The following is a 21,658-nucleotide window of genomic DNA, read 5'->3' on the forward strand; positions in this document are numbered from 1 at the left end:
GCGGTTCATGGGTTCGAGCCCTGCGTCGGGCTCTGTGCTGACAGCTCGGAGCCTGGAGCCTGTTTCGGATTCTGTGTCTCCCTCTCTCTCTGCCCCTCCCCTGCTCATGCTCTGTCTCTCTCTGTCTCTCAAAAATAAATAAATGTAAAAAAAAAAATTCAGATAAAAAGACATATAAATACATAAATAAAGCAAATATGGCAAACGTTAACTCTTGGGTCTAAGTGATCTTTGTACAATACAAGTGATCTTTATACTCTTTTTTTTTTTTAACTTTTTTTGTATGTTTGCAAATATTCAACATAAAAAGTTGGGGGTGGTGCACCTGGGTGGCTCAGTTAGTTAAGCGTCCGACTCTTGATCTCAGCTCAGGTCTTGATCTCAGGGAACTTACTAAAAAATAAAAAAACATTCTAGAGTAGCTCAGGTCCTCAGGGTGCTTGTGCTGGCCTGGAACACCCAGACCTGAGTGCCTCAACCAAACCGGGGCTCCTGCCACAGTGCTCCCAAATCCAGGAGCCAGCCTCTCTGAGTTCCTGGCAGGTCCAGAGCAGCTCTCAAAGACGACTGGGCAAGCTGGCGGCAGTGAGTGTGGCTCACACAGTTGCAGTGAGCACTCGTGTGTCCATGGCACCTCCATATCCAGTGCCAGCTACTCCCACGATCACTCTGAGAGTTGCCAGTGCACAAGCCTGTTTACACATGAGAGCACCGACGGTTGGGAGGCTTTGTGGCAGTCCCATCAGCTTCAGCCACACTTTCGCTGAGCACCTGCTCCGTGCCAGGCACTGCGCTAGGTGCTGGAGATAAAAAGCTGTGCTAGAGAGCATCGGTCCTCAGGGTTCACAGTCCAATGGAGAAGAAAGACCCCTAAACGGATCATTTCAAACCCATGTGGCAAATGGCATGAAAAAGTCACGCCCTGGGGGGCCACAGGGACGCGTAACCCAACCGAGGGTGCAGGGAGGTCAGGGAGACTTTCTGGAGCAGGCCACATCAGCACAAGGCTTTCAAGTAAAAGGGGGATGAACCAGGCTGGTTGGGGGCAGGGATTGGGAAGGAGAACCGAGATATCTGGAGCAGAGCCCAGCCTGCTGTAAAAGCGGGGTGGCTTGAAGCTGCCTGCTTTGGGCAGGGGGCGCTGCTGGCCATGGGTGTGGTCTGACATTGTTGGCAGGTGGGGCTCGAGAAGTAGACCAAGTCCCGGGGACTTGAGAGGCTCCAGCTTGAGCACGTGTGGACCTTGAAGGACTGCAGGCAGAGGACTGCAGGGGTCAGATTCGTGAACCCGCTTGTCAAGAACAACTATAACCACTTGAGTGCCTACTCCATGCCGGGTCGAGACTGGCCACTTGATGGGTATTACTCAGATTTTAAGGAGCTTTAAGTACCTTGCTTGAGGACACTCAGGGAAGCGGTCCTTCCTGGCATCTCCCTCTGGACACACGCGGAGGCCGAGGGTGGGGGAGGCTGAGAGGAGGACCCGGTGAATGACAGATCAGGCTTGGGTCATCCCTGGGCCCCTGCCTCGCGCAGGACAGAAGCCATGAGCACAGTCGATTGCCGTCGGGGCCGTGGGGCTGCTCACCGCCTAGCGCCCGGAGGTGGGAGAGCGGCGGCCCGGCAGGGGGTCTACGAGGCCGCCCCGGGCCCCCGAGGCATCCGGGCAGCCGAGAGTCCGCAGGCTGGAGGGGTGGGGAGGCGCCGCGCCCGGGGCTGGACTGGAGAGAGAGGGGAGGCTCCTCCCCTGCCCCCGCCGCCGTCGGTCGGGACGAGGGGCCGGGCGCCGCGGGAACCGCAGCCTTTTCCGGGGGGCGGGCCCGGCGACGGCGGCGCCCCGGCTCCTGCCCCGACAGGTGTGCGCCGCGCGCAGGAATGCGGCCTGCCTGACTCACCAGCGCCTCCTTCCCACCTGCCGCCCGCCCCATAAAGCGGTCCCCTCCCCGCGGCCGCCGCCCGCCGCCCGCCCTCCCTGCCACCCGCCCTCCGGGCAGTCCCCGGACAGTCCCGGCTCGCCCGGGCGCTGCAGCCGGAGCGGCCCAGCGGAGCCCAGCGCGGGGAGGGCGCGCGTCCGCGCCAAGGTAGGTCTGGCCTCCGACCGCGGCTGGCGCCGGGGGGCCTGGGCACAGGGCGGGGGTGGGGGTGGGGGAGCCGGGGATCGCCGGGCTGCACCCCTCCTGCGCCTCCAGTGCCCCTGGCGGCCTGAGCTGGGCATCCATTCTGGGACTTTGGAGGAGAGGAGGAGAAAGTGAGTGCCCACCCCGCCCTGGCCAGCAACTCAGGGGACCCTGTTGGGAGGGCTGGGTGGCTTTTTGTTTCCTCAGCTCTTCCCTTCCTAAAGGCTGGCAGGCCTTGGCCCCATCCTGCCCCTGGCGGTGCCTGGCCTGCCAGGGTGTGCCCAGAGGGCAGCTGGGGGCAGAGGGGCAGTGGAGCTGGAGGAGGCTCTTGCCTTCAGACCTCTGAGCTAGAAGAGGGAGCAAGGAGAGAGGCCTGGGAGTCCGGTGAATGTTTGAGAGAAGTGGGCAGAGGTTAGGCAGTGGCTGGCAGGCCTACTGGGCTGGGCCCCTCTGGGGTTTGCAAAAAAAGTAGAGGGAGCAGCCACCCGGAGGCAGAGATCGCCCTGTTCGCCTGGGCCGGGCCTGTTACGTGCGGCGCCATAGTCCTTGCGGAGTCTGGAGAGTCCCTGACTCTCCTGTTGGCCAAGCACATGCCTTCACTCCTCCCAAAGTCGCTTCAGGACACCCTTTCTCCAGGAAGCTCTCTTGACCTCATTCCTCAGCCCCGGGGGCTGTGCCCACCACTGAACCTCCTCCTGTGCTTGCCCCCTTCCTCACCCACTCAGCCTCTGGGCGGCCCTCTGGCTGTGGTGCAGGGCCTTCCAATGACTTCTGATAGCAGGGCTTGGGCTCTTCCTTACCTCACCATGGCCTTGCCACACTCTGAACCCAAGGATCTGACTGAGCTGGAAGTGAAGGCTGAGGGTCTCCATCCTGGGTGCTGAGAGAAGAGAGAGAGCTGGATGACAGCAGGGAAGGGGTGCCTGTCTCCTTGGCCCTGATTTCCGTGGGTGATAGAGCAGCCAAGGGGCCAGGAGATGGGAAAGCAGGAGGGGTGGGGGCTGTGGTGGGCAGGTGCATATGTGCTAAGCAGGGGTCCCGTGGGATGGGGTGAAGCGTGGGTTCTGGGAGAGCTCCCAGGACTGGGACGGTTCCTAAAAAGCCCCAGCAGTCTGGTGGGGCCCACGGTGTCCTGGAGGGTGCATGTCCTGAGTGCCTGGCCCAGCCTGTGGTCGCAACTTCTGATAAGCCCACAGTCTTAACCTTTATGTGAGATCTCGTTGTGTTTAACATCGACAGCTAGTTTTACAACTTTTTAAATACAAGCTGAGTCAGACAAGACATTCTTGAGTGCATAACTAACCCCCTAATGCCATCTTACGGCCTCTGAGGATAACGTGGAGGTTAAATGGGGTCTGGACTGCCCTGGTCCTGTCCGGGCTGCCTCACTACTGGCTATGGAGGGAGTAAGCCTTGCAGCCTTCTGCCTCATATCCATTCCTCCTCTGGGAAATGGGGGTAATGCCATCACCCCCCACTGGGTTCCTGCACAGATTAAGTAGCAATCATGTCTGTGAAGTGCTGGGCACATGCCCGCTATGTGCCCAGCCTGTGGGCACGGGAAGGTGAGTAAAAGCTGGGCTCAGCCCTTTAGTGCCTGTACCTGCATGTGTAATGGTGCCCCAGGGAGGTCCAAGTCTGCAGCCTGTATTCCGTAGCATGTGGGTGTGGTACCTATGCCCCAAGGCTGCAGGGAAGTCATTTTCCCCAGGGAGCCTCCCCTTGGCTGGCTCAGGGCTCCCCTACCTCAGGCCCCTCCCCAGCTCCCTCCGCCTGTGGATGTGTTGGGACTGCCCTGCTAGTGGCCTCCTGGGAGCTGCATGCGTTAGAGGGAGGGAGGCAGTGCCTTCCTGCCCCCTTCCACAAGCTTCCCCAGCCCTCTCGGGGAAACTTGCAGGGGAGGCCTTAGCTCCCCACACCCTGGGGCTGCCCCTGCCCCACAAGCCAAGGACTGGGGAAAGGTCCCAGGAGAAACGGCCAGTGGGCATGTGGACACTGGCCCTGGAGAAAGAAGCCAGGGCCCTAAGGTCTGTCCTCAGCTCTGCCCAGCTCCTTCTCTTCCCGAGGCAGCAGGCCACCTATCTTTTAAAAGGTCTCTTGGGGCGCCTGGGTGGCTCAGTCGGTTGGGCGTCCGACTTCGGCTCAGGTCATGATCTCGCGGTCCGTGAGTTCGAGCCCCGCGTCAGGCTCTGTGCTGACAGCTCAGAGCCTGGAGCCTGTTTCAGATTCTGTGTCTCCCTCTCTCTCTGACCTTCCCCCATTCATGCTCTGTCTCTCTCTGTCTCAAAAATGAATAAACGTTAAAAAAAAATTTTTTTTTAATAAAAAAAAAATTAAAAAAAAGGTCTCAGGGATGCCAGTGCCCGCCCCGAAGTTCACTGGTGAGCTGAGACAGTGTAATAGTGAGCCAGAGGCAGGCGGATTCCTGGGGAGGCTGGCACACTGTGTGTGTGTGTGTGTGTGTGTGTGTGTGTGTGTGTGTGTGTATAAGTGAGTGCGCAGGAGAGGCTTGTAATCTACTCCGGGTTAACTTCTGAAGGGGTGATATGCTCAGGGACCTCAACAACCCAACTCTGGAGCAGGCGGAGGTAGGAGCTGGGGCAGGGGACCCCATTTCTGATGGGCCCGCAGTCATTGCAGAGCCTAGCTGAGTGCCGCAAGCTCTCTCCTCCCCTCCACAGACCCCAGATACTGGAAGGGGCCCCTCTCCTCGTGGCCACACCGCCTTCATCAAAGGAAGGGCAAATAGGCCAAGACAGGGAGGGGGCAGGAAGGGAGGGCCAGGCCCTCAAGGGGTGGCATCCCTGTTGGATGAGACCGCTTTCAGGCCCACTGGGATCTGAAAGCAAAGGCAGAGTGAACCCTGCCCTGCCCTCAACGAGATCAGCATAAGAGCCCGGGCACTAGGGCAAGCTCGGAGCCCAGAGTCCTCAATGACGAGAGGATGGGCCCTCCCCGGGCAGGGTGCAGGCCTGCAGGCCATCTGGTCACTCCAGGGATGGCAAGGAAGAGGACAGTGGAAGAGAAGAGTTGGGGGCCCTGGACCAGTGGCCTTTAACATCACTGAAGCTCTCAGGGCCTCGGTTTCCACGCCGGTGCAGTGAGGATTCTAGACCTCCGACGGGAGCCCAGTGAGCTGATGGCCGCGACCTGGGCTGTGGAAGCGTCATATGTCAGTTATTGTTGTTACGCAGGAGGAAGAGGATGGCAGGGCTGCGTCCCAGCCCATGGACCAGCCTGCTGCTGGCAGCCCTACTGAGTGTCAGCTTCCCCGGGCAAATGGGTGAGTCTGGCACACCTCTCCAGCAGCCTTCTGGGCACGGGCATCCCTTTCAAGGTTGTCTCCCCCCGACACTCACTTGGCCACTCAACGAACAACCACGGCCCATTTCGAGGGCTGGGGAACGGTGAGCCTGAGCCATGCGGCCCAGAACACGGAGGGAGGAAGACTTGCTCTAGAAGAGAGAGAAGATGCCCACTCAGAGAACTGAGGCACTTGTAGGGTGTTCTTTTTAGGAATCGGGAGGAGAGGGGGACTGGTGAGTCGTCACCTGCCCTCTCTGAGTGCCTGCGGTCTGGAACCAGCTCCTACCGATGAAATTTGGCCTGTCGGAGGAGGCTGTGTTGATAGCCTGAAATAGACCGTGGCGGGAATATGGGCAAATGCTGCAAGGCAGGGCTCCTGCCTCCCCAGAGCCCCTGTTAAACACTGACAATGCGCCTTTGCCCGGATCCCAGGAGGCCAGTCACTGTGTGCCCTGGGTGCACACAGTAGGTCCGCACTGCGATTTTTAACTGAACAGAACCCAAGGGAATGCCCATAACCTTTGAGAAAACTCTGCAGTTTTCCTTCATTCGTTTACGAACAATTTGCTGGTGTGCCAGGCTTGGGCTAGCCATGGGGGGACACAGCGACAAACAGGACAGACACAGTCCCCTTTACCCTGGAGGAGCTGGAGAGGGACAGCCAGGCCGTCCCCGCCAGCAAATGGGCCAACACCTCTGTCTCGGCCTGCACCATCCCTCCATCTGGACTTGACTGGCGAGCTCAGGTGTGGTGAGATCTGGCTCTGCCCTAAACTGGGCAGATCGGCTACCGGCTGGCCTCCATTTCCTCCTCTGTAAGATGAGAGACAGTCCCATCTCTCTTCACTGAGGATGCACGTGGGAAAGGGCTTGGTCACCGGTGAGGTTCATCTCAGCGGGTCTGCTCCCCTCTGCCCTCCAGCGAACCACTGCAAGAAGGCCCAGGTGAAGAGCTGCACCGAGTGCATCCGCGTGGACAGGGACTGTGCCTACTGCACCGATGAGGTGAGCTGCTGTCACCCGCCTGCCCTCCTGAGCCCAGCACCGGCCCAGCCCCGCTCCCCAAAGTGCGCGCCCCACCCCGCTGGGCCCCACCCCTGGGCTCTGGCTGAGTCCACACTTGCCACGCCCTCAGCCCAGCCCCAGGCCAGGGGCGGGTGTGGAACAGGCAAGGGTCAGGATAAATCCAGGGTTGGGACAGCCAGGGGATGGGCACTGCCCCCCCGTGACCTCATCTCCTTTGACCAGATGTTCAAGGAGCGGCGCTGCAACACCCAGGCAGAGCTGCTGGCTGCGGGGTGCCGGCAGGAGAGCGTGGTGGTCATGGAGAGCAGCTTCGAGATCACAGAGGTGCCCAGAGCGGGGGCTCAAGGGAGGCGGGCCCTCCATGCTCGAGGCGGGCTGTTCACAGGGGTCCGCTGTGTCCGCTGCTCGGGCTGAGAGACTCCCCCTCAGGTCTCCGGAGTGGCCCTCCAGCCAGCTGTCCCCCTCCCCTGGACACAGGAGACCCAGATCGACACCACCCTGCAGCGCAGCCAGGTGTCGCCCCAGAGGCTGCGGGTCCGGCTTCGGCCAGGCGGGGAGCAGCACTTTCAGCTGCTTGTGTTCGAGCCCAGCGAGAGCCCTGTGGACCTGTACATCCTCATGGACTTCTCTAACTCCATGTCTGACGATCTGGACAACCTCAAGCAGATGGGGGAGAAGCTGGGTATGGCTGGGCCAGTGTAGAGGACCGTGGGGCAGGGGAGAGAGAGGGTGGCCTCACCCAGCTGGCTGGGCACCTGCTCGGGAGGCCAGGGCTCAGGATAGCTGCTCCCACCCCACAAGGATAGGACATCTGAGCCCCCCGCCAGGAATTTCCTCCTTGCCCATTCTCGGGGCCGGGGGTCGCCGCTAGACCCCACTAGCCAGTCGGGACTTCACAGAAGGCGCAGGCTGGGGGGGCAGCAGAGCCCTCTGGCCCTGACAAGGAGCACACCCATGGCCGTGAGGCTCAGGCTCACCCCAGCTCCACAGCCAACTGGTCCAGGTCCCCCGCCGCCCCTTCCGGCTTGCTCCACGCTCGAATCCGGGCCCCCCGAATCCCGTCTCCCCTATCTGTGAACAGGGACAAGGGCTACTGTGAACATGAACTGATGTTCACATGCAAGGTATTGACAGGGGGTCGTTCTCCCCTCTTCCTCCTTCCCGAGCCAGCCCCCCTCCCCCGCCCGGCCCCCTGCACTGATGGGGGGGTGTTGGGGCTCAGCTGCCCCCTCTTTTTCCTGTTGACATCCAGCTGAGGTCCTGAGGAAGCTCACCAACGACTACACTATTGGATTTGGCAAGTTTGTGGACAAAGTCAGCGTCCCTCAGACAGACATGAGGCCCGAGAAGTGAGTGACCGAATGGGCGGGGGTCCTGGCCACGGGGCCCGCCTCCTCTCCACCAGGGCGCTCTCCAGTGTTCTGGTTGAAGCAGGCCAAAGGGGCACTTCCAGAGAGGGTGGGCCCAGGGATATATGGGGTCTTCGCCCCTGACTCTGTCTCTCTCTCCCTCCACCTCTGCCCAGGCTGAAGGAGCCATGGCCCAACAGTGACCCTCCCTTCTCCTTCAAGAACGTCATCAGCCTGACGGAAGACTTGGCTGAGTTCAGGAACAAACTGCTAAAAGAGCGGATCTCGGGCAACCTGGACGCTCCTGAAGGAGGTTTTGATGCCATCCTGCAGGCGGCCGTGTGCACGGTGAGTGCCAGGGAGAGACCCGCCTGCCTAGACCAGGGTCATGTTCTTCTGCAAGGGCGTGAGCTGCCCACTGGCGTGCTCTGGTGCCAGGCGGAGACCCCCATGCGCGAAGACAAGCCCAGAGTCTCCGGGTGGCCCTCCATGACAAGCCAGGTGGAGATGTGCCGGCATCCAAGTTCCCCCGGCCTGAGCAGTCATAGCCTGCTCTTGTATCAGCCAGCGAAGCAGACTTGAGTTCTGAGGTTCTGGAATCTTCCGTGCCCTGAAGCCAGCCTACCACCCATCTCCATGCGAATGCCAGTCTTCCAGGAGCCACAGTCTCCAACTGCACTGGGCAGCTGAAGAGGGCAGTTTTTATGTGCATATCAATTTTTTTCCATCTTGAAAATAATACACCCATCTTATAAACAGTTTGGGAAACAAAGGACAGAAATTGCCTACAGTTTCACCACTGTTGGCCAGCCCGCCGACCATGTGATATCTCACCGGCATATTTTGTTCCCTTTCCCTGATTTTATACAGCTGGAGTCGGTGTACTTATAATTCTGAAATTTGCTCTTTTTTTTTTTTTTCTACTTCACGCTATCGCGAGCATTTCTGCTTATAATACAGTTTTCCAAATCACCCCATATATTTCTCTAACAAACTGCCGTGCCCAGCTGTCATCTGTTCCAGCCGGCCTTTTCATGTAATATCGCGTGTGTACATTTTCCGACGCAGTTGAAATTTTCTCGCCTGGTGGTTAGGAAGCTGGGAGAGCCGGCTGGATGAACCTGGCTCAGATCTTGCCTGGTGGCCGCTGTGTGGACAGACCCTGGCTGCATCTTTCTTGCTGTTTTCTGCTGCGCACCGCCGTCGCTCATGTGCTGTCTGTCACGTGATGATGGCATGCCGTGAATCCCGTGGTTTAGCTGAGCTCCTGTCGGGACCCACTTTCTCAGGCACACATGATGTGGCAATGCATTATCTTCAGTAGGCAGCCTGCTCGAAGGGCCTCCCTTCTTTGTCCTTCCCAGAGGGACATCGGCTGGCGCCCCGACAGCACCCACCTGCTGGTGTTCTCCACGGAGTCTGCGTTCCACTATGAGGCCGACGGTGCTAATGTGCTGGCCGGCATCATGAGCCGCAATGACGAGGCATGCCACCTGGATGCCTCGGGTACCTATACCCAGTACAGGACGCAGGACTACCCGTCAGTGCCCACCCTGGTGCGCCTGCTTGCCAAACACAACATTATCCCCATCTTCGCCGTCACCAACTACTCCTACAGCTATTACGAGGTGCGGGGCCGAGGCCTCACTGGGCAAGAGGGGGGGCGGGAGGGGGGTCCACAGAACTTCTCAAACATTCCCTCCCCTCCCTCCCCCCTTCTCCTCCTTCCTTCCCGAAACTTTTGCCCCTCCCAAAGGGCCAAATGCATCCTGATGGAAATGGGAGGTCCCGTGCCCACCCGCCAACCCAACTCCCAAACAGGTAGGGGTGGGGAGGGCAGGCTCTAGAATACCCCAGGCCTTGGTTTCCCCATCTGCAAGGTGAGGATAAGCTCAAAGCTGTGGTCCAGATGCAATGAGCCAATACTTGCTGAGGGCTTAGCCCCGGGCTGGCATTGTCTCCCACAGAGGCTGCGGACGTACTTCCCGGTCTCCTCGCTGGGGGTGCTTCAGGAGGACTCCTCCAACATTGTGGACCTGCTGCAGGAAGCCTTTCAAGTGAGGGGCAGTGTGGGCTCCAGTCTGAGTCCTTCTGGGGCAGGGCTGGAGAGGGGGCAGAATGGGCAATGGATGTCCCAAGGAAAAGCTGAGGAACAGGATAGGCCAGGGAGGAAGGGTCTCTGCTGTTCCCTGAGGACGCTGAGGAGCCCGCCTTAGCCCAGCCCCAGGTTCCTGAGGGCTCTGACACCCGGAGCACCCTCTCTTCCACCTCAGTCCTCCATGCACGGTGGGTGGAGCTCAGCCAGGCCTTCCAGAGTGGGAGAGCCCAGGCTCCCCCACCCAGACCATGGATTGCTTGCCCCTCGTTTAGCGCATTCGCTCCGACCTGGACATCCGGGCCCTGGAAAGCCCCCGGGGCCTGCGGACAGAGGTCACCTCCGAGATGTTCGAAAAGACGAATACTGGGTCCTTTCACATCCAGCGGGGGAAAGTGGTACGCCTCTGTGGAGCTTCGGGGCAGGGGAGGGTGGGCACAGGGACCCGTACTGGAGGGGGTGGTCTGCCTGAGCAGAGGTCAAGGGCATAACGTACAGGAGCGCCTTGCTGGCTCTGTCGGTGGAGCGTGCGGGGTCATGAGTTTGAGCCCCACGTTGGGCATAAAGATTACTGAGTTAAAAAAAAAAAAAGTTTTTTAATAATAAAAGAAAAAGAGCGTGGCCTTCAGAATCAGACAGGCCTAGGTTCGAAGTCCCCTGAGTCAGCCACTCGGATGACTTTGGCACCTTCCTCAGCCCGTCCCCATCTGCGGAGTCGGGATTAATCAGTACTGAGCTCAGAGCGTTGGTCAGATGAGTGAGCGGGCCATCTGTGCCTCTTGTCATCTTTGGTGCTGTTGTTGCCCCAACTGTGCCTAGAAGGAGCAGGTTTTTAGTCGTGAGGAGGGGCAGCAGGGAGCCGGGTACCAAGGTTCCAGGCACATCCCTGAAACTTGAGGGCTAAGAATCTTGGCACAGCCACTCCCTGCTTGTCCAGCCGCGTCTCCTCTGGCTGAAGGTGGGGTCTTTGCAGGGCACCTACCAGGTGCAGCTGCGGGCTCTGGAAGAGCTGGATGGGACCCACGTGTGCCAGCTGGGAGAAGAGGACCAGAAGGGCAACATCCATCTCAAGCCCTCCTTCTCGGATGGCCTCAGGATGGATGTGGGCATCATCTGTGATGTGTGCCCCTGTGAGCTGGTACGATGTGGCCCCACCAGGCGGGAGGGAAGCGCTGGCCGACTGCCGTGGGGCCCTGAGGAACGAAGCAGAGCCTCCGGTGGCCATAGCTGCCTTGCGGGGCGCCCGGAGGGGCAGAGGCAGCAGAAGCGTCTAGTGGCCCTGTTTCCCCAGTGGCGCTGTCACGCCTTGCCACAATCTCGTTCCAGCAAAAAGAAGTGCGTTCAGCTCACTGCAGCTACCACGGAGACTTCATGTGTGGACACTGTGTGTGCAATGAGGGCTGGTGAGTGTGTGGGGGCCAAGATGGCACCCGGGATGCCCTGGCCGCTGCAAGGCTCTGATGGGGGCGGGGGGGGGGGGGACACACCGTGCATGCCCTGATGAAGAAGGTGGGATGGTGGGTCATAGAAAGGCTCAGAAAGGGGCAGGCCCGGTTGTGAAGTGGATTCAGTCCAAAGCCCTTCAAAATGCATAGACACAAAGGACGTCTTTGGGAAAAGATGCAAGAATCAGGACGGTGGTGGCCGGCAGGGCGTGGGGACTGGATGTTGGGGGACAGACACCAGGGGGACACTTTGTGCCTCTAGTATTCTGAACCATGCGCACGCATTACCTGATCAGAAACGAGCTCCTAAATAAGGGGTAGTGAGGGCTTTTAAGGCTTCAAGACACTGAACATGTCCATCGTGACTCGAGGAAGGGACACTGGGAGGGATTGAGACTGACATTTGAGTCTCAGCTGGGGCGCTGCTGTCTGTGCGACTCTTAGGGCGTCAGTTTCCTCATCTGTAAAATGGGGGGGGGGGGTAAAAGCCCCAGCCCTCCCTCCTCCCGGGCTGTGGGGAAGTGACTGACTCCTTCCTTAGGAGCGGCAACACGTGCAGCTGCCCCACCGGCTCACTGAGTGACATAAAGCCCTGTCTTCGCGAGGGCGAGGACAAGCCGTGCTCTGGGCGTGGCGAGTGCCAGTGCAGCCACTGCGTGTGCTACGGTGAAGGCCGCTATGAGGGTCCGTTTTGCGAGTATGACAACTTCCAGTGCCCCCGTGCCTCTGGGTTCCTCTGCAATGGTGAGCTCAGCAGCCCCGGCGGGGGGTTCGGGACAGCAAGGGTGACCTGGGTGCCTGGGCCCTGGCCTGCCCCCCACTGGCTCTCCCACCCAGACGCAGGTGGGAGGGCCAGGCCAGGAGTCTGAATCCCCAAGTTTAGAGGCAGCCCCCCTCCGGGCTCTCTGAGTGCCTCCCCCAAGGCTACTCTCAACCTGGACCTCTCTCCCCTCTACAAACTCGAGGCCCAGGGCCCCTGCCAGTGCGTTATCCCACTCATGGTCAAGACCACTCCCCCGAGGTCCTGTAGCCCATGCCCACCTCCATTCTCCACTCTCCCATCTCATGAGGGTGAGTCCCATCCAGCTGAATCCTCAGTGGTTGGCGGTACACGGCATGGAGGTCTTTCCTGTCTCGGAAGACAGAACATTTGTAGCGGGCAGGGCCGGGAGTTACGTGTCCACCATGGCCCCCCGGGGCTTCCAAGCAGGGGCCACAGAACCCAGATAGGGGCCACAGATAGGGTTGAGCGGTTGAATGGAGGAGAATCAGTGAAAATCCAGGCACTAAATACTTTTTTTTCATATCTATATATTTTTTTCATATATATATATATATATATATATTTCTTATGAGACAGAGAGAGAAAGGGAGGGGCAGAGAGAGAAAGAGAGTCTCAAGCAGGCCCCTCACCATCAGCGCAGAGCCCAATGCGGGGCTCAAACTCACAAACTGTGAGATCGTGACCTGAGCCGAAATCAAGAGTCAGACGCTTAACCGACTGAGCCGCCCAGGCGCCCCATAGGCATCAAATACTTATTAAGCCTCAACTGTATACTTGTCACTGGGGGTCAAGCCCCTGCTTTTCTACCTTTGCTCCCTTTTTGCTTTCGTCTGCCATTTCTCCTCTTCAGCTGTCCATCCCAAAGTGTGCTCAGAGACGTGAAAGAACCCTTACATCTGGAGAAAGGCAGACATTTGGCACAGGCAGAGATGTAAGAGAGCTGCTGGAGGAGGCAGGAACAGAATGCAGGGCTTGGGGGTCCAGTCCGGTCTAGTCCCAACTTTTTCTTAAAGGGCCAGAAAGTACATATTTTCAGTTCTGTGAGCCATTTGGTCTCCGTCACAACAACTGAGCTCTGCCACCGTAGCAGGAAGCAGCTATAGACCATATGTAAGCACATGAATGTGGTGTATTCCAATAAAACTTTAGCAAAAACGGGTAATGAGTTGGATTTGGCCTGCAGGCCATAATTAATCACGACCCTTATTCTGGTCTAAGGGTTTTAGACTTTATCCTTTGGCAAAAGAAAGGCGAGATTTTGATTTCATTTTCTAGCTATTTGCGTATTGGCCTTGTATCCAGCCACTTTGGTAAAAGCACTTATGAAATCTAATAATTTATCTGAAGATTCTTTTTGATATTTTGTGACATGTTCCTAATACTTACAATAATGGCAGTCTTGTTTCTTACTTCCCAACACTTACATGTTTTCTCTCTTTTTCTTACCTTACTGCTTTGGCCAGAACTCATTAGAGGTTCTTACACCAGGGAGCCACATGATTGGATTTGTGTGTTAGGATAATGACTGTGGCTGCAGAGGGGAAAGTAGAAGGCAGAATGGAATGGGAAAGAGACGGAGGGAAACAGATTCCAAACAGTGGAGGGAATGGCTCTTTCCCTGGCTGGGGAAATCCTAGTTCAGGCTCAGCAACCACAGGCCCTCCCTGGCAGATGTGGGCGGCCTGGGCGCGGGAGTGAATGTGGCTGTCCTCTCCCGTCCTTCTCCCTCTCTGCAGACCGGGGACGCTGTTCCATGGGCCAGTGTGTGTGTGAGCCTGGCTGGACAGGCTTGAGCTGTGACTGCCCTCTCAGCAATGCCACCTGCATTGACAGCAACGGGGTAGGCCTGGGCACGAGGAAGGCAGTGCAGGGTGGTAGAAGGGACCCTAGCCAGGACCACCCACCCTTTCAGGCAGGGCTGGGGTTACTGGTGGCTCACTGGTGCCTCCTCTTGCCCTAGGGCATCTGTAATGGCCGTGGCTACTGCGAGTGTGGCCGCTGCCACTGCAACCAGCAGTCGCTCTACACGGACACCATCTGTGAGATCAACTACTCAGCGGTGAGGCCAAGATCACTGGGCTGTGGGCGTGGGAACCCCAGGCACAGAGCGGAGCGGACAGCCACCCAACCCAGTCCTGGTTTCCCCTCCTCTCCCACCCAGATCCGCCTGGGCCTCTGTGAGGACCTGCGCTCCTGTGTCCAGTGCCAAGCCTGGGGCACCGGGGAGAAGAAGGGGCGCATGTGTGAGGGGTGCAACTTCAAGATCAAGATGGTGGACGAGCTTAAGAAAGGTGTGAGGCACCCCGCTGAGGACGGGGGGTGCTAAGAACCTAGGCAGAGGGCCTCTGATGGGGAAGGGGGTGTCACTCACTGCAGCAGGACTATAGAGCTGGGCAGAGGGTTGATACTCCAGGTTGAGGTCAGGCAGGCCGGAGAGAGGGGTTCTAGACCCGGGAGAGGTCCCAGAACCCAGACAGGGCACACAGACCCGGGCACGGGCACATGGTCTGGCCAGGACACAGAGACCCAGGCAGGAGGCACAGCTGAGTTGGGACCAGAGAGTCTGGGGAGGGGGCACCTGGCTTGGCCAGGGGGTAGATAGCTGGGCAGGGATATGAACACATTAGGGGCACATAATGGGGCCATGAGGGCACACAGCCTTCTCTCCTCTAGGTCAGATAAATGTCCTAGGAGCCAAGTTCCTGAGTGCACCCGGGATGGGGTGCACAGAGGTGCAGCCTTTGATGCTCCTGGGCAGGGACAGGGCAGCTTCCCACCTCACCCTGGCCCGGTGCCAGGGTACTTGTGTCCTCCCCCAGGGAGGCGCCTGTGGGCCCCAGAGGAGGGGACACCTCCCAGGCGCAGGGTGCCCTGCTGACCATGTGTGGGTGCAGGAGGCGAGGTGCTGGAGCATTGCTCCTTCCGGGATGAGGACGATGACTGCACATACAGCTACACAGTGGAGGGTGACGGCACCCCTGGGCCCAACAGCACTGTCCTGGTGCACAGGAAGAAGGGTGAGCCGACGGACGGGGCAGATGGGCAGCCTGGCAGACCCTGGTGGAAAAATGGGCATCGCCTCCCTCCTTTTCTCCCTCCCCTTCCTCCGTAGACTGCCCGCCCGGCTCCTTCTGGTGGCTCATCCCTCTGCTCATCTTCCTCCTGCTGCTGCTGGCACTGCTGCTGTTGCTCTGCTGGAAATACTGTGCCTGTTGCAAGGTGGGAGCTTCCCCAGGTCCCCACCTACCCCAGGCCCTCACCCCCCCAGGGCCCCACCCCCCCCAGGGCCCCACTTCCCACCAGGCCCCCACTTCCTCTCAGGTCCTCACCCCCGCCAGGGCCCCACCCCTTCCAGGTCCTCACCCCCACCGATCCCCATCCTCCCCCAGGTCCCCACCCTCCCCCGGTCCTCACCCCCCCCCGGGGTCCCCACCCCACCAGGTCCCAGCCCCACAGGTCCCCACCTCCTACCAGGTCCCCAGCCCCCACCAGGTCCCCGCCTCCTACCAGGATCCCCAGGCCCCATCAGGGTCCCCAGCTCCCACCAGGGGCCCAGCTCCCACCAGGTCCCCAAATCTCACCAGGGTCCCCACACCCCCACCAAGGTCCTCATTCGTGGAGAGGCCAGGTGAAGCCCTGTCTTCTCTCCAGCTCTGGTGTCCTTCCTCCCCCAGCCCTTCGCCTCTGCCAATCATCAGTGGCCTATACCTGAGACCACCTGCCCTCAGGTCAGGCACATGCAAAGGGCCATGGGAGCCAACAGAGAGAAGAAAGACCTTGCCCACCAGGAGCTGGTAGTCTCACTGGGAAGGAAAGATGAGAGGCAGGAAATCATGGGGGATGGTCTGGCATGGAATGCTGAATTGTCGGGGGCAGAGGAGAAACTGCGTAGTAATGCCAGTGTTAGGGGCTATTATTAGTGTGTGTTACAGAGAAAAAGAGGTCTGTGGTCAAATACATTTGAGAAACAGGCTTCTCTGCGGGACTTCTCAGAGCCTTTGATGTAGTTGTATGCATAGTGAAACTGTGAGAAGGGCACAGGGAATGAAGTCAGTGCTTCTCAAATGGGTTTGATCACAGAACCATTACTTTACAGGGCATCTGGCAGGACCAGGGTCCCATGGTACAAACTTTGGGAACCCTCTGCCCCCACCAACCTCTGTACTCACCATATGTGCTCCACACCTAGATCCCTTCAACTTCCTTGATACCTTGGTGTCTGGGGAAGGCAGTGTTGCCGCTCTGGACCATTGGCGTGGGGGGGGGGAGGGGGGCAGGGGGCGGGTGGCAGGTGGCCGGAGGGGCTTGCCTGGGCTGGGGCTGTTGTCCCAGCCCTCATCCCCGCCCACCTTATCTCCTAGGCTTGCCTGGCCCTTCTCCCGTGTTGCAACCGAGGTACGGGCCCAGCATGTGCGGGGTGGCAACGGCTCTGACCGCTCATTCCCCCAGATAGGGTGGAAGAGAAGTAGGGGTGTGTGTGGAACGGAGGCAGGAGGCCTAGGGTCCCATCCTGAGGGGGTGTGGCTGGGAGGGCCCAGGGTGGGGCCCCATGCTGAGGACCCTGTCACGCAGGGCACATGGTGGGCTTCAAGGAAGACCACTACATGTTGCGGGAGAACCTCATGGCCTCAGACCACCTGGACACGCCCATGCTACGCAGCGGGAACCTCAAGGGACGTGACATGGTCCGATGGAAGATCACCAACAACGTGCAGCGGCCTGGCTTTGCCACCCATGCCTCCAGCACCAACCCCATGGAGCTGGGTGAGGACTGGGGCTTGGCACGGTGGCTCTTGGGAGCGCCCATGGGGCCTGGGGCACATTCACCGCTGGTCCTGGGTTCAAATCACACCATTCCCGTTTTCTCTGGGCGTTGGGGGCAGACACAGGCTTGGCCACCTTCTGCCCTTCCTGATGGTGCTACAGGCCTCAGGGTCTCGGCCAGCAAGTTGCCCCGCCCCTGCCACCATCTAGCATGGGTCTTGGAGGGGGCTTCTAGAGTGCCTGGTGTGCCGGAGGCTGATGACCCCCATCCCTGCCTGCCCCTAGTGCCCTATGGGCTGTCCCTGCGCCTCGCCCGCCTTTGCACTGAGAACCTGCTGAAGCCTGACACTCGAGAGTGTGACCAGCTGCGCCAGGAGGTGGAGGAGAATGTAAGGGCCAAAGAAGCTGACCCTGGGGCCCCTGGCATCCCTGGGCATGGGTGTGATCCAGGTAGGGGGAGAGCAAGGAGAAAGCAGCTGCGGAACCTGGATTTTTCCGAGTAGGAAAGAGGGGCTTCCTTGGACATGTGCCTGGTGTGGGGTCGTCCTGTGAATGTTTCCAGAAGGGCACAAGGCAATGCACATGGATGGCCATGTGCATGTCCCAGCCAACCATATCCTCTGGGTCTGGGTGGCTCTGGGTAGAGAGGCTTACCCAGGGTGCCAGCCTCATGCCTTTCCTTGCCTGGCAGCTGAATGAGGTGTACAGACAGATCACAGGTGCACACAAGCTCCAGCAGACTAAATTCCGGTGGGTCCTGGGTGCCCGGGGGCGGGGGCGGGAGCTGCGCCCACTCCCCACTCTAGGGGGCACCCCCCACAAGCAGGTCCGTGCTTCTACCCAGAGACTGTGTGGCTCATGCTCCCTTCTTTGTCCCCCCACAGGCAGCAGCCCAACGCCGGGAAAAAGTGAGTTGAAGGCACACGGGTGGGGCAGCCCTAGGTCAAGTATCTTGCCCAAGATTACCTAGTTACTAAGAGACAGAGCCAGGATTTGAACCCAGGCAGTTTGACCTCAGCACCCTTACCCTTAGCATCTTTTTTGTACGGCATCTATTGCTGGAATCCCACCTGAAGAGGTGTGGCTGGGAAGGTTTAGGGAGGGGCCCCATTTCATAGATGAGGTGGGCAGGGTAGCCCCATTTCATGCATGAGGACCCCGAGGCTCAAGGAGGCACAGTGGCTTGGCTGAGACTCAAGGTGAGGTGGGGGGGGCGGGCAGCGTGCCAGATGCTCTGTGAAGTAATGGTTCTGTGATCAAATCCATTTGAGAAGCACTGACTTCGTTCCCCACGCCCGTCTTACAGTTTCACTATGCATCCAACTCCCTCAAAGGCTCTGAGAAGGCCCGCAGAGAAGAAGTCTATTTCTCAAATGGAGTTGATCACAGATCTCTTTTTCTCTATAACACACACGAACGGCCTGTAACACTGGGGCTACTTCATGGTGGCACTTTTTGCTGCCAGGCGTCTTGTCCCTTAATGGGGAGAGGACAGGCAGGAGGGTGGGGGCTGGGGGGGGGCAAGTGCCAGCATCCGTGGCCAGCCTGACACATCCCCACCTACCCACCCCCCACCCCAGGCAGGACCACACCATTGTGGATACGGTGTTGATGGCGCCTCGCGCGGCCAAGCAGGCCCTGCTGAAGCTGACGGAGAAGCAGGTGGAACAGGGGGCCTTCCATGAGCTCAAGGTGGCCCCCGGCTACTACACCCTCACTGCAGACCAAGGTAGGTGGGCAGGCTCCCCGTGCCACTTCCTTATGCCCCCCACCCCTGGGCAGCCGCCTGAGCCACGTCTGCCTGCCCCCCCAACTCCCACCCAGATGCCCGGGGGATGGTGGAGTTCCAGGAGGGCGTGGAGCTGGTGGACGTGCGGGTGCCCCTCTTCATCCGGCCTGAGGACGATGATGAGAAGCAGCTGCTGGTGGAAGCCATCGATGTGCCCATGGGCACTGCCACCCTCGGTCGCCGCCTGGTAAACATCACCATCATCAAGGAGCAAGGTGGGTCAGGGCAGCGGGAGCAGGGGGGCATAAAGGGGGCTCCTCCTAACATCTGAGGGCAGATGGGGCCTGGCCGTGTGGCCTAGGCAAGTCACTTAACCTCTCTGAGCCTTGGTTTCTCCATCTGTAAAATGGGCGTCTGGCTCTCAAGAGGGGTATGTGGCTACGCATCGTTGCACAGTGCCTGGTGGTAAGCACTCAATGTGGGAGCTTCTGCTGTAATTATAGGGTGCCGTGTCCTCCTGAAATTGTCCCCCATCCCTCCCCTTCTTGCCCCTGTGGCCTTTGAACGTAGGAGATTGAATGGACCTCCCCGGGATGCCAGGACATCAGAGCAGGAAGGGCATTGGGAGTTCATTTCACCCGAGCCTATTTAGAGGGGAAGCAAGGCATCGCACCACTGACGCCCAAGTTGCCTTCCCTCCTGGGGACCCCCGAGTTGTTGATAAGCATCCTTTCTGCATCCAGAGGGTCTGTTGTGGTCCCCGAGCTCTCCTCCCCACCTGCCCCTGCACCACAGGCCTTTGTCCTGCTCTGTCCCAGCCCAGTCTCAAGCCCCCATCTCTGGTTCTGGCCCTACCTGGCCTCCTTTCTCTGCCCTGACTCTTCCAGGATGTCAGCTGGACACTGTGCCAGCCCCTCCACCTTTTCTGGAAGAATTTTCCATCCCCTCCCTCGAGTGGGGTGAGGAACGACAGGCAGACTCCTGGAGGCAGGGGTGGGCCCAGAAAGAGGGTGCGTATTGCGAAAGGACTGAGGGCCGGCCGCCCTGACTGGTGCCTGGGTCCTTGCAGCCAGCGGGATAGTGTCATTTGAGAAGCCTGAGTACTTGGTCAGCGGCGGAGAGCAAGTGGCCCGCATTCCCGTCGTCCGGCGCATCCTGGGCAACGGCAAGTCCCAAGTCTCCTACCGCACACAGGATAACACCGCACAGGGCAACCGGGTAAGGCTCTGCCATGAGGTCAAAGGCATCTCCCAGGGGCCCAGCGAGAGCGGGACACGGCAGCTGCCGGAGTCGCTGGGATGCTGGTGGCGCCCCTGGCCAGCCTCCCAAGGACATGTCTGCCTGCTCCTGCCACTCATAATAGATGTGTCTCACCAAAAGTGCCGGTGGTGCCCTAGGTGAGGCCTCATCACTACCAGGGACATGTCCGGATCATTCATATCTCCCTGCCAACAACACAGTATCTACCAGGGCAGCCAAACCCTACGTAGTGAGATGGATTCCGTCTGCCCACGTCCAGGGGCTTTGGGCTTCTTGAGGTGGGAGCATAGGCCTCATGTCCCTGGGCAGACTCTCGAGAAAGGCTGTCACAGTTTGGCCCCCTGCCATGCCTGTGAGCCCACATCCCCTTCATCACTGGACCCCAGTCTCAGGGAAGAGCCACGTCCAGGTGTTGGATGTGCTTCTGAATTTATCAACATTTACAAACTAAAAACATTCATATCAGCAATTCAGCCGGAGTAATACGATCGAGTCTCACTGGGCCCACAGGCCAGTTTGGCGAATGCCGGCAGCCTGGCCACGGCGTGTTCTTCCCTTCCTTTTATTGGAAGGAACAGTTCTCATTACTGCTCCGGGGCCCCCGATAAAAGTTCCAAAGAAGAATTTGTATGTCCATAAATCTCACTGAACACACCGTATTATATAAGGGATTCCAGCTACCCTGTCATGCTTTTATAAAGGCATTTTGGTGTTTAAGTATTTTTTAAAACATTTTTATTATTTCCCAACTTTTTATTTTGAAAAACTTCAAGCCTACAGGAAAATGAAAAGACTAATGCCATTAACACCCCTTTACCCTTAAATAATTTTTTCAATGTTTATTTATTTTTGAGAGAGAGAGAGAGAGAGACAGAGTGCGAGCAGGGGAGGGGGAGAGAGAGAGGGAGACACAGAATCCGAAGCAGGCTCCGGGCTCTGAGCTGTCAGCACAGAGCCCGACGCGGGGCTCGAACTCCCAAACTGTGAGATGATGACCTGAGCTGAAGTCAGAGGCTTAACCGACTGAGCCACCCAGGTGCCCCAGCACCCATTTACCCTTTACATAGAGTCACCAATTAATAATAGTTTTCTTGTTCTCCTTCTATATAGATATAAGAATAGATGCATCTATCTAAAGATATATATGCGTATCTGTATCTCTTTTCTAGAACTGTAGAAAGACAGGGGGAGAGACAGTTGTGTTTCATTTCACTGTGTTTGCTCAACAAAGGAAGTTATAGACATCACATAGACCCTAAAGCTTCTGGCGGCACCTGCTGAGAACAAGGTTATTCTACACAACTACAACATCATTACCAACCTTAAGAAACCTCACATTATAGGGGCACCTCGGTGGCTCAGTCGATTAATTAAGCATCCAACTCTTGATTTCGGCTCAGGTCATGATCTCACGGTTCATAAGTTCAAGCTTCGCATCAGGCTCCACACTGACAGCACAGAGCCTATTTGGGATTCTCTCTCTCCCTCTCTCTCTGCCTCTCCCCTATATGGGTGAACTCTCTCTCTGTCTTGAAATAAATTCTAAAAAGAATTACCTAATAATTGGTTCATATTCAGATCTCCCCATGTTCACATGCCCCAATAATGTCCTTTATAGCGGTTTTTTTGTTTTTTGTTTTTTTGGTTCTTTTGCTCCAGTCCAAGAACCAATCCCGGATCTGGCATTGCATTTTGTTGTGTGCCTTAGGTGTCCTTTTATCTAGGACAACTCCCTGGCTTTGCCTTTTGTGACTTTGACTTTTGGAAGAGTTCCCCCCCCCCC

General features: G+C 58.2%; 1 protein-coding gene across 5 annotated transcripts in view; it reads left to right on the forward strand.

The window, feature by feature from the left end:
- The first annotated feature begins 1,755 nt into the window (after positions 1-1,755).
- The window catches only part of ITGB4 (integrin subunit beta 4), a 30,110-nt gene continuing 10,207 nt past the window's right edge, over positions 1,756-21,658 (forward strand). The window contains exons 1-26 of one of the 5 annotated variants that reach the window (XM_027052586.2): positions 1,756-2,081; positions 5,312-5,400; positions 6,346-6,428; positions 6,672-6,773; positions 6,927-7,131; positions 7,702-7,798; positions 7,975-8,146; positions 9,163-9,426; positions 9,766-9,855; positions 10,169-10,291; positions 10,867-11,031; positions 11,220-11,296; positions 11,880-12,082; positions 13,859-13,962; positions 14,083-14,181; positions 14,284-14,413; positions 15,017-15,139; positions 15,235-15,341; positions 16,484-16,517; positions 16,695-16,886; positions 17,172-17,275; positions 17,578-17,636; positions 17,771-17,794; positions 18,467-18,615; positions 18,711-18,890; positions 19,685-19,833. In XM_027052586.2, coding sequence (XP_026908387.1) covers positions 5,322-5,400; positions 6,346-6,428; positions 6,672-6,773; positions 6,927-7,131; positions 7,702-7,798; positions 7,975-8,146; positions 9,163-9,426; positions 9,766-9,855; positions 10,169-10,291; positions 10,867-11,031; positions 11,220-11,296; positions 11,880-12,082; positions 13,859-13,962; positions 14,083-14,181; positions 14,284-14,413; positions 15,017-15,139; positions 15,235-15,341; positions 16,484-16,517; positions 16,695-16,886; positions 17,172-17,275; positions 17,578-17,636; positions 17,771-17,794; positions 18,467-18,615; positions 18,711-18,890; positions 19,685-19,833 — 3,114 coding nt within the window. In that variant the 5' untranslated portion in view covers positions 1,756-2,081; positions 5,312-5,321. Of the gene's footprint in view, positions 2,082-2,229; positions 2,249-5,311; positions 5,401-6,345; positions 6,429-6,671; positions 6,774-6,926; positions 7,132-7,701; positions 7,799-7,974; positions 8,147-9,162; positions 9,427-9,765; positions 9,856-10,168; positions 10,292-10,866; positions 11,032-11,219; positions 11,297-11,879; positions 12,083-13,858; positions 13,963-14,082; positions 14,182-14,283; positions 14,414-15,016; positions 15,140-15,234; positions 15,342-16,483; positions 16,518-16,694; positions 16,887-17,171; positions 17,276-17,577; positions 17,637-17,770; positions 17,795-18,466; positions 18,616-18,710; positions 18,891-19,684; positions 19,834-21,658 lie in introns of those variants that run through there. The other 4 variants (XM_027052587.2, XM_027052588.2, XM_027052589.2 and 1 more) reach the window with 4 other exon arrangements.

The sequence above is a fragment of the Acinonyx jubatus genome, chromosome E1 (assembly GCF_027475565.1).
Source record: "Acinonyx jubatus isolate Ajub_Pintada_27869175 chromosome E1, VMU_Ajub_asm_v1.0, whole genome shotgun sequence".
NCBI classification, from domain to species: Eukaryota; Metazoa; Chordata; class Mammalia; order Carnivora; family Felidae; genus Acinonyx; species Acinonyx jubatus.